This window comes from Cygnus olor, chromosome 9 (assembly GCF_009769625.2).
Source record: "Cygnus olor isolate bCygOlo1 chromosome 9, bCygOlo1.pri.v2, whole genome shotgun sequence".
In the NCBI taxonomy this organism is placed as follows: Eukaryota; Metazoa; Chordata; class Aves; order Anseriformes; family Anatidae; genus Cygnus; species Cygnus olor.
The window spans coordinates 17862751-17874073 of record NC_049177.1 but is presented as its reverse complement, the minus strand read 5'-3'; the positions used below and the strand labels follow the sequence as shown (position 1 = coordinate 17874073).

At 40.2% G+C, this 11323-nt stretch overlaps 1 protein-coding gene across 16 annotated transcripts in view; it reads right to left on the bottom strand.

Annotated features, from left to right (window-relative positions):
- MCF2L2 (MCF.2 cell line derived transforming sequence-like 2) overlaps positions 1 to 11323 on the bottom strand; it is a 167391-nt gene that overhangs the window by 5891 nt on the left and 150177 nt on the right. For 9 of the 16 annotated variants that reach the window (XM_040567994.1, XM_040567996.1, XM_040567995.1 and 6 more), the window contains 6 exons: positions 7663 to 7752; positions 6122 to 6193; positions 4275 to 4361; positions 2579 to 2697; positions 1881 to 1993; positions 762 to 871 (listed from right to left, as the gene is read on the bottom strand). In XM_040567994.1, the coding sequence (XP_040423928.1) occupies positions 762 to 871; positions 1881 to 1993; positions 2579 to 2697; positions 4275 to 4361; positions 6122 to 6193; positions 7663 to 7752 (591 nt within the window). The remainder of the gene's footprint in view (positions 1 to 761; positions 872 to 1880; positions 1994 to 2578; positions 2698 to 4274; positions 4362 to 6121; positions 6194 to 7662; positions 7753 to 11323) is intronic. The other 7 variants (XM_040568000.1, XM_040567992.1, XM_040567997.1 and 4 more) reach the window with 5 other exon arrangements.

The following is an 11323-nucleotide window of genomic DNA, read 5'->3' as shown; positions in this document are numbered from 1 at the left end:
GAATAAATAGCTGCTGGCAGCACTCTATTGCAGGTCCCCAGAGAGTGGCTGTGCCAGATTTTGCTTTGTTCTGTTACCAGCAGAAAACCAGGGCACATTTTAGTAAATTATGCTTATGGATGGGTAAAATTTAATCTAAAATTTTAAACTTTTGATCTGCAGAGTTGCTGAGATACAGCTTTTCCAGTGCAACCTGTTTGAGTGTTAGATCAGAACAAAAGCTGAAGGAGAAAGAATGACTTTTAGTGCTGGTTTGGGCGAGATCTCACCATAGCAACCCTTCCTTCGGCCTTTGCAGACAGCAGTGAAATATCATGAAAGCATTAATAGTTGATGAGATTTTAACAATTTCAAACCTAGACCAGAATCACAGCCCTGATGCTGATCTAAATCCAAATGGTACCTGTGTTAGGATGAAAGCTATGCCACATTTACAACATACCCGGCCATGTAACGCACTTGGATTAGCTGTAAAGTAGCTAGCCCAGGTACTGGTAGCCACAGGAATTTGGTGGAAGATTCAAATTCCACCTGAGAATAGGAAAACAGTTAGACCAAGGTAAGTTGTTGTGCCTAGCTAGCTCTGACACCTCAAGCACCAAATTTCAGGCTAGCTCAGCTGTGTCACCAGAAACCGCAGCACAGACATACACTCAGGCTGAATATAGCAAGTGCACTTTTTATTACATCCTTTTTCAGCAGATGTACACACACACACACAGAAAAGATTTTAAATACCAGTAAAACATTTCCTCTGTTACCTGCATTGCTGTTCTTAATCATGTTGTTACTGTCCCCCTCTGCTGGCTGCAATATACTGGAAGGAACCCATTCACTTTTCTCAGAGACCAGTTTCTTCACTAACCTGAAACTCAGAGAACAGTCAGTGCATTTCCTTACGTTCTCTTTCCCTCAGATGTGTTTCTTAGAGGTGTATGTTGGACAGCTATTTCCTAAACCAAGCAGGTAGTGGTTACCAAGTAGGTGTAAAGCATGTGTTTTACCCAGGGCAGTCCTACAGTTATCTGTTGCCCAAGTTTCAGCAGCCTGAGATGGTGACTCAGTACCCCAGAATAAGCTCACTTGCAAGCAGACTGTATGAGAAGGAGGCAGTGGCCTTGGCCTGTGTTTGAGACCCTAGACCAAAGGGGCTGAAGAAACTGAATCGTCCATTTCCCTTGCTGAAAGTATCATCCAGGGTGCATGGTTTTCGTTTACTACTAAAAACTCCTTCACTCTATGGGGACTTGCTCTTGTCTCGGCTGAATGCCAGTTCTGAGTGAGGCGTCTGACTGCACGGGCACTTCAAGGAGATCAGATCTTCTTCCTTCAAATTGACCATGGAAGGAGAATTCAGACACCTTGCCAGGTCTGTTCCTAACACTCACTTGTCAGTCAGAAAGCATAAATACACCAAAGTGTGTAAGCTCAAGGGGGCCAGATTCATCTCACTTTGTCAATCATGTCTGAGATACAGTCTTATATCTAAGCCTTTGGAGCTTAACATGCTCTCTGGTTCACTGCTGCAGCTTGGTGGAAGGCAATGAGATTCTACTGGTGTATCCTATTGAAGGATGCGGCCTTTGGCAGCTGTCCTGGCTAGGTGTCAAAAGCCTAAATATTCTCCTCTATTTCCCTTCATGCAAACTCCCATCCTCTCAAGCCTCATGTCAATCATTTGGGATGAAAACCAACTAAGTGGAATTAAACAAAGCTGCTTCTATGTTTATGCTCACCACTGCATTTTCACATTTTATTCAATGGAGTGAGTGGATTCAGACAGATTTTGAATATGCTTTGACATTTTCCTGAACATATTCCATCTTTTTGAAGAGGCTGTAGACATTCTACCTGTTAAATTGTCTCTCTGCTTTACTTACCATTGTCCGTTTTCTCCTTCCTGCACAAACTGCACTAGATCTCCATCCTCAAGTGTAAGAGAATCTGGGAAACAGCTGTCAAAACTGCCTTCTACCCGAAAAAGATTGGTCCCCTAAAATAAATGAAACAATGCACCAGAATTATAGTCATTATGGAGGAAAGAACATTGTGCAACAGAAAGTGTGTTTGGTTGAACACTGAATCAAGCATTTCAAGCTGGCAGAGATTTCTGTTCTGGGGAGTTGTATCACATTTTATTAGTTCTATCATGCCCATGATTAACCATTATTGAAACTCAGGAAAGAACTCTGCTGTGCATTCAGGCTTCAGAATTAATCAACCAGACATTATTCTGATATAGAAACTGAGTTTGTGACACCAGCTTATGTTACCTGGAAAAGTCTGGAATTATATTTTTAAAGGGCTCAGTGTTTTCTCCCACCTTTGTTATTTAGCTATAAAGATAAAGCTACAGCTTACAAGTAAGGGTGGCTTTTAATAGTACTGATCCCGATCAATAAAATAGTCTTAGAATAATCCCTTAATACCCCAGATCAAGCTCCCATCTTCTGTCTTCCCACACATCCATGAATTTAAGGCAGGTATGAACCCAAACTTTGTAGGCTAAATCTTGATCCTTAGAGAAGAAAAGGTTGTACTACGAAAGGGATTACTTTACTTTGAAAAAAGGAATTACATTGTTAGGGTTGGTCTCTTCCTCCATGTCTGAAGAGTTGGAGAGTTCATCCATGCTGGAGGGGATGGCTTCGAAATCTTCAAATGTGTCTAGAGATGGCAGTTGCCTGCTGGGCCAACCTTTTCAAAAGAGAGAAAACAAAAAGAGTTAGCTATTGGTCATTAGCTGCTTTCAGACTCAGTCTTTTAAAAATAAATGTCACAGGTTCACTTTCCGCTATTTCACTTACTGAATTACTCATACCTTTTTACAGCTTCTTCCCTGATTTTGCCATAAAAATTACATTGCAGCCATTATTCTCTCTCTAAAAAATCTGCACCACTTGCTGTCATTTGTAGGAGGGCGGACTGTGTGGCCATGATGCACATGTGCATCAATACCTTCTGTGTTTAGCATCACTAAACCTCTTCAGCTCATGAGGTACAAAAAGCAAGGTCAGGAATACTTTTGTATAGCAAGCGCTGTAGCAAATTATGACTTTGGCAAAATGATTTTCAGAAGACCATGCTCATTCATTTTTTAGCTTACCTCCACATATTTATCTACAAATCGAAGCCATTGAATTTTGGTTGACTTCTTATCTCCATCACACCCCAAGGTAATATTACCATCTGAGCAACTTACAAGACTGTGCCCTGGAGCAGGCTGAAAATGCAGGGAAGGGACAGAATAAACAAGGTACAAGACAACCAGACCTCTGATGGTAGGTTATTAATAATTATTTAAATAATTGTTTAAATTTAAGACACTTCAAATTAATTTTATTATTTATTTAAGAACAAATAAATTTGTGTAATGTGTGGTCATGCAGCTCTGCAGCCCCTTCTCCTCCCTCCTGTTGTCCAGGGGCTGTGGCTTCCCTGACCATTACAAGTCAGTTACAAGAGAGACAGTGACTGTCTTCCACCAGACCAGCATCCCCAGTTATAACCCTACAAGTATGGTTACGTCATCCAGGTGATGTTTTTCAAGCTGTAAACTAGCTTCTGAAGTGGCTTCATGTGCTGCATTGTGAGTGTTCACACCAAGATAAAAGAGACAATTTCAGTTACAGATCCCACAGAATTTAGAAATGGATCCTGTATGTTCTATCAGTAGAATCACACCAGCTGTCTAAACATACAAGACTGTGTTGATGCTATTTAGCTTTAAACTGCTATAGCAATTTTAGTTCAAATTCACAAGTCAAGCTACAAACACCAGAAGAAAACAAAAATCCTCCTTCTTGCTTAGACAAAGCATCTGGATAATAATCATAATGCATTAGACAAAGTGATCTTTTGCCACTGTCATTCAAAGGAAGCATCCAAGGCAGAAAGGCAAGAATTCCTTACAAATACATGCATCAATCTTCCTCTTCCACACAAATTGCTACAATAATTTCAGAGACTGAGAAATAATCTAAGTAACTTTTACATCCTTCATGCAAGCTATAAAATAACACAGATGAAATTCTGTGCTCTCTGACATCAGTTCGAAGACTTATTTTCAGCTATGCCTGAAGTACAGAAAACCAGATTCTGGGACATTGTTTCTATAACTGCTATTGGTCCAAGCTTGTTCTTTCACTGCTTTCAAGGAAAATAATGTCCATTGTAAAAGAAAGATATCTTTTAGTTAAAGAGAATAAATGTTGTCGTAAACTTACATTACACTCTCAAATCAAGATGATGATAAATGTTTTAATTTAGTTTACCTGTCTGTGAAGCAGATCTAGGTACAGGTCTCGTGGTGGAACCAGTATTACATTTAGTCTGGGCCAATATGGTGTTCTCAAAAGCATCTGTGACAGGAAGTACAATTTTTTGTCTTAAAGGTGAAATAGTGACCAGATAACCAGTACAAAGTGACTTCCAGTATCACCTCTGCAACTGGTTGTCTCTTAAACAAACAGGTGGATTGGGATCCAATGGTTATAAAAAGAGGAGACATTTGATGAGCACAAATGAGTGAAACTACAGCAGTATTCCTCAGAAAAACAGTCTGGGAATGACAGAGAACAGCCATATGAATCAAACAAATACTGATATGAATTCATGAAAGCATTTGCTGTACAGTGCAGTGTTCTATTTCTCTACAGCTTCCTCACCCATTTTTAACATACTTTTCTTGCAGCTTTTCAAATCATTCTGTAGGTGGTGGTATATGGGATTGATGCCCACCCATACAGCAATGAAAACGGACCAGGGAGGCTCTTCTTCCCAGCCAGAACTGAATGACAGTACTCTTGAAGAATGCAGTTTTGTGGGGGAAGTTTTTATCTAAGTAAATCAAATCCTTAACATTGTTAACTCTGTCAGAGCTCTGGCAACAGCAGCAATATTTTCTAGTAAAGGGATGACAATGCTCATTGCTTCCTACTTAAAGAAACTCAGTCTGGTAAGGGCTGTTATGCAGTAGGACCATATTCTTTAACCAGTGAGGATCAACTCAGCTCTGGAGTCCTATGACTAGTACTTGCACCTTGAAATACCTGCAACCAAGTGGTATGCTGAGAAAAGTGTCTATCATGGAGAAAAGTGAGCTATAAGCACCATGGTTTGGGAAACTGGTGCTGGGTGCCAGGATGATTCCAAACTTAGTGCCAGGTGTCACAAGCATGAGGAAATATCCTGCAAAGAGCAAAACCACTATTTAATCTGCTGCCTCTGAACTTCTTCCAGCCTCTCTGTTCCAGTCTCCTCCTCTGCTGGGAGTGACATAGCAGGTAGCTCTGATGTGTTAACAATCCCATCACTGACCTGGCCATCCATCCTTTCTACCAAGGTTTTGTGCAAAGCAACACAATTATAAGAAAGGATTCCTCAGCCTATGTCTCTCTTCTCCCTCTCCTACCACGGGGGTACCTGACTGCTTGTGCCCCACAGAGCAATGTGCTCTGGCAGATCCTTGTGCAAGGGGAAAAGTTGGCATTGGAAGCTGGCGATCTTCCAGTAGTTGGAGAATCACTTCCCAGTTTAACTGTTTGGTGTTGTTTATTAAGCAGTAATCGATGAACCTGCTGCAACAAACAGGTGGAAATTCTGCTTGACTGAAATGAAACACTGCACCTTAACTGGATATTGATGTAGTCTAGCCTCTTTTGTGATCTTCATGCATGTGGCTCCTGCTCCTCTTATTAGGTGCAAAGCCCAACAAGGGAAGAGGGATGCAAGTGGCCAGACTGCAGGTGAAGGTGAAAAGTAGCCCCTTGGCTCCCTGCTGCTAAACTCTCCTCCCCCTCCACAGGGTGAGGTAGAAGCTGGGCAGAAAATCCAGATCCAGATCATAATCTAGAGCATTATTTCCCAAAATAGGCAGAGAATTGAGGTTTTAATTTAGGCCCATCTCTAGGTGAAAGTTCATAAATACGGCATGAGTGCAGGTGACAAGAAAAGAGGTGACAAGTTTTGTTTATCCCAGTTAAACAGATAAAGTGACACCAAACCCTGAATGCCTACATGGAGTCCAGTGTCATCCACCAGCAGCGATGAGATGTGAATTGGGTGAATAATATCAAAAGACTGCCAAACAGGTTTTCATGCAGGATGGAAATACTCATACCTTCAAACCCCAAGGGAGTTGGGTCACTCTTTATTTCATGTCTCTTGACTTTAACTGCAGGAACAAGGGGACCTGTGTGAAGTTTGCAGAGTCACAAGGCTGTAAATACTGTTAAAAGAGAAACTTGCTTTCCCATTACCTAGAACCATGACCTGCCTAATACTTTCCATCTCATCCAGAAAAATGACCATCCCCTAAGTTCTAAGTGGTGAAGACAAACACTTCTGTGATGTGAATAGGAAACAGGCCTCTTTTTGCAAAAGACATTAAGACACAATAAACGTATCTGCTTCCATACAGGATTCACAGATGGTTTCTCTCACACTTGTCCAGGAGATGGCACTAATACAGGAAGACTCACAATCAGCTTCCTACACATGAGGCTGGCAGGGAAAGGCTGAAAAAAGCCAACACTTGAGTCCCACAGAATTGGAGGGCATCCTTCACAGCCCCATGTACAGTGCTTCTCTGGTGTCCTGACTACACATGTAGAGAGCTCATGATGTGATGGAGCTAAGCTAAACATTTTTTTAAAGCATATGCTGTAAATAAAACGCTTTATTGGAAAGCACTGTTTTTGTTTTCTAGCTTTTAAAATGATTACAAAAGTAGTTTTCCCACCCTTCCAAGATAATTCCAACAGCCTAACGGTAGACAGGTTCCTACAACTTTTTTCTTTTACATGAAACCTTTATAAAGTTTGAATTTCATTGTAATTCATACACACTCTCTTTAATAAATCACACTATAGAACAACCCTAGTTTGCCCATTCTCTTTCTATGTATGTGCTTCTTTCTATTCCTTACCTTAGGAAGTAATTTTGTAGGTTATCAGTTTTCCCATTACCTAATAATTGACCATATATATCTGAAGCTGATGGCAAAGACTGGACACTATAAGAACCTCTTTTCCCATGCTATGCCTGTAATTTTCATGTGGTAATGCTGAAGTATTATTGTCTAAAGAGGTTGGCAAAGAAGTATTTGTATAGAGTGGTAACATCATATCCTTCTCCTTATGAACTCCACCACGCTTTCACTTCCTGCCGCTCTGAAAGTATTCTAATCATAATTGTAATTACGCTAAATATGCTTAAAACTGGCACTAATTGCTACCCCATTTTTGGCTTGATTTCAAGCTTTCTTATTGATTACTGCTACTCAAAGAGCAGAGCCTACCTTTCTTGAAATCTACAATTGCTAAGCAGCTTTAAGGAAATGTGAAAATAATTTCTGTTGAATTTTGGCTAATCCAAACCCATGGAGAAGTTGGAAAACTAACCCATAACAGCCAAAAGTGAATACAGTTTCCATGGAAATCAGCACCACTCTTTGAAGCTGAGAAATGGGAGCACACCTTGACACAAAGTTCAAATGTCTTGGCCTGCCTTCCTGCAGGTGTTATTGATTCTTCTTCTACTGCAATCTCATGCGTTTATAAAAACTGAGCTTGATAACTCACTCTGTGAACAGCTTTTGGCAGCAAATGAATCAGTCAGCAGGAAGGGAGAAGGGTAGCTAAGCAAGCAGCATGACAGTACCTTTGGTCACAGCAGATGCATTAGCTGTGGTGCTGATGGAGGAGGCTAGGGAAAAGCGACGGGTAACTTCTCTTTCCTTAGATTCTGGATCTGGGAGAATAGACAGATGCAATGCAGGGCAGGATTAGAGGTTAATAAGCACTGAGGGTAAAAGATGTCCAAAGCAAAGCAGCAGCTGGAAAAGGGTGAATAAAAGGTAGGTTGCTCCCTAAGGCAGCCAGGAGAGATACTTTCTACAAAGTGAAAAACACAGAAAAGTGTTTATATAAACATATTTTCAAAGCAGTTCCAATTGAGCCAATCTTAATGCTGCCGAAGGGAAACTTAATGTTTTAGCCAGTTAATGTTGTAGCAACCAAGTAGTCTAAGTACAGCTACAAAACACAGAGATGAGGATGATGGTTAGAGCGGTGTGTGTGTCTGCAGATGAACTTCAGATTATTTAGACACTGAGCTGCTTGTTCTGTGATGACTGGCCTGAAATACACGGAAAACCAAACACAAATGGTTTAGAATTCACGTTTGTCATTTCTGGGAGTTTGCTGTGGGAATGTTCTCTCCTTAAGGGTGTAAATCAGCTTGGAAAAAATGAAGTCACTAGAGGGTTTTTTGTTTGTTTATTCCAATTCAAATCATGCCTTTTCCCAAAGGCTGTTTGGGAATAAACACACAACTTTCTAAGATTTTACTGTGAGATGTGAGCAGCATTTTTTCTCAAAATAGTTCATAAACAGATCAAAGGTATAAATGGACTAACTGCTAGCTTCAGAGAGCACATAATGTTTCAAAACACTTTCTCGTCATTAAGCAGCTCTTAGGAGGTTGCATCTACACACCTACAAGCACAGTAATGTGGCTCTTGCACCTACCAACTACAGCAGCACCACTTGAGAGAAAAAGTTGCTTGCTTACAAATATTTCAGGATTAAAATTTTAGTCTCTTCTGCTGCAAACAGTCCAAGCCCATGTGATGCATTACTCAAGTGAGTATTTTCTTTGAGACACAAGTAAAGCTATTCATAGCCTTCAGATCTCAGTTTCAGTAAGAGATACTTGAACAATTAACTATACCAGGACACAGCTTCAGCTGAAAATGGCATTAGAAATAGTTTTAAATATTCTGTTGAAGCTTTTCAGATTGTTAAAAATTATTTGTGATTTTCATGTTTTGATTTTTTAAAATATCGAAAAAATATTTATGTAAAAATTAAATGGTTCTATTTTCATCAGAGACATTCCTGGAGTAGGAAAAGAATTATATCACAGAAAGCTCTTTGTAGAACATGCATATATCTTTGCTGAATCTTAGCCTAGATGTTCCCAGTCAGTGTCTGCGATTCAGGGAGACTTTTCTATTCCAATTGCTTTCTTTTCTCTTACTGTATCTTCTCTCTTTTTTTTTTTTTTTTCACGGTTAGGTGTCAAACAGCACTGGAGTAAAAGAAATGTCATGTGATTTTAAACTTCAGATTTAAATATCCTTTGCAAAACTATACTACTAGGAAGATTTATTTTTCAGTAATTTTAAAATTATTTTTCCCACTCGTCATCTTCACATTTCCTGATAGTAGTGTTCAGTCACACAACATTTCTCTTTACGTTGTTTTTTTCCATAGTTCTGCCTCATAAATGTCACATTCACTGTCTGTTTCCAGCGGAGCAGAAATTAGCATGACTGGTCAAACAGCAATTTCTGCAATGTTTGTTATGCCAAAACAGCAGGGAACCATATTAGCTCTGTAAAATTTCAGTGCATTTTAACTGTACTTCTGCCTTATTAAAAAGTCTGTAATTTCTGTAAGCATTAATGTAGCTCCTTCCTTACATATCGATAGCAGTAAATTCATATTAATAAGCACACATATTCAAGTACATCCTTATTTATATCTCCTAAGGCTGAATTAAAATGAGAGGTTAAACTCTTGTTTAACCTCAGTGATGATTAATACAGAATTATTCCAAATTTAGGCTGCTGTGACCGCCCTTATTAAAATGCAAAGAAAACTTCACTTTGTACTCGTAGGATTTGGTTACATTTACACTGCTTCTTGCAGCTCTTGGAGACCCTGTGCCAGTTCCAAGGAATACGAGCTTGGCTCCACAAACCATGACAGCTAATGCTGCAAGAGGGGAAATGCAAAGTGCTGCAAGTGTGGGCTTTTACATTTGGTGCCAGTTCTGGTACGAGCCTTGGGGCTCTTCACACGGATGGAGTGGAGGATGGTGAAGCTTTTCCTCCACACATCAGCATTTCCTTTGCCAAAACACCAAGGTGCTTCTATACAAAGTTTTCTTCTCCATGATATCTACCTCGGGCAGACAGTTCAGCAACGCTTTCAGCATCCAATTGGCAATCTTGTTTTCCCCCTAGTTAGTCTCATCATTTTGTTGTTCAGACGTTCCCTTTTATGTGTTCTGGCCATGAACAGACACAATGGGTCCAAACCACAGTAAGCTCAGCTCACTATGCCATCTTCTGCCAGGGCCAGTAATGGATTTTTACACAAAAGGGTCAAAAGCAAGACAAGGTTACTGCAGTAACTTCCCTGTTACCTTCTCACTGCTTCCAATCTGCCATACCAGCCAGTTATGCTGGCAGCCAGTCAGTGCTGGCATAGTTTTTGTCACAACATTGCCTACAGAAATGACCACACTTTGCAAAACATTGAGGCCATTTGCCAAGTGTTTTCCTCTAGGCCAGGACCAGATTAATAACTGAACAGCACACCAAAGGGAAATCAGCAAACATGGGGCATTGCGTAGGGGAGGTTTGTCACAGGAACCTCAAGTAACCAGAGCCAGCAAGTCTTTGAGCCGACAGTGCCTACACCTTAGGGGTATGAACTCTTCTGAAGTGTGCCTTGCTGTCTGGAACATGGAAATACTGGACAAAACACAAGACATCTCAGATGATGACAGAAATTCAGGTAAAAAGGAGAAGGAAACACAAACCAAAACTGCTGATCTGAACTCCCCTGAATTACAGTGCTATCCTGCACTTAGCAGATCTGCATTTTGTGATTGATTTCCCCAAGTCAGAGGATCTGAAAACCACTCACTTTTTTTGTTTTGTTTTCAAAACGCTGAATTGGGTGAATCTTGAATCTTACTACCGATCTTGAATCTTCCTACCAATCACAGCCTTAACCTCCTAGACAGGATCTTACAGCTGCCCTGGCTCTTGCCGTATTCTCTTTTTGTAACGTTTTACTATAACTCCTCTATATTTCTCTTTTTATTCTTCTGTCTTACTTCCTCCTGTGATGCTGACCCTCTCCACCAGTGCATACTAGCCCTTTGTCTCACATAGGAAATATTTTTCAGAGCAGGAGAAAAGAAATATAATAATAATTAAAAGAGTAATTACCTTATATTTTCAGAGTGATTGTGAGTATAGTCATTCAATTTCATTTCTATTCACATCTCTTTCTTTCCTCTAAAATATCTTCCTAGTACAGTCAGGAATATGCAACACTCTCTGCTCATGGATATTAAGTGTCTTCTAAACATGTATGCACAAAGACTCACAACACATCATTTTACAGTGCCATACAACATAATTTGGTAGAAATGGCAGCAAACTCCAGATCTTCTGAATCCCAGTTCCCCAGTCTTACCAGTAGATTATGGCTGAGCAATAACTGTTAAACCGAAGAGCACC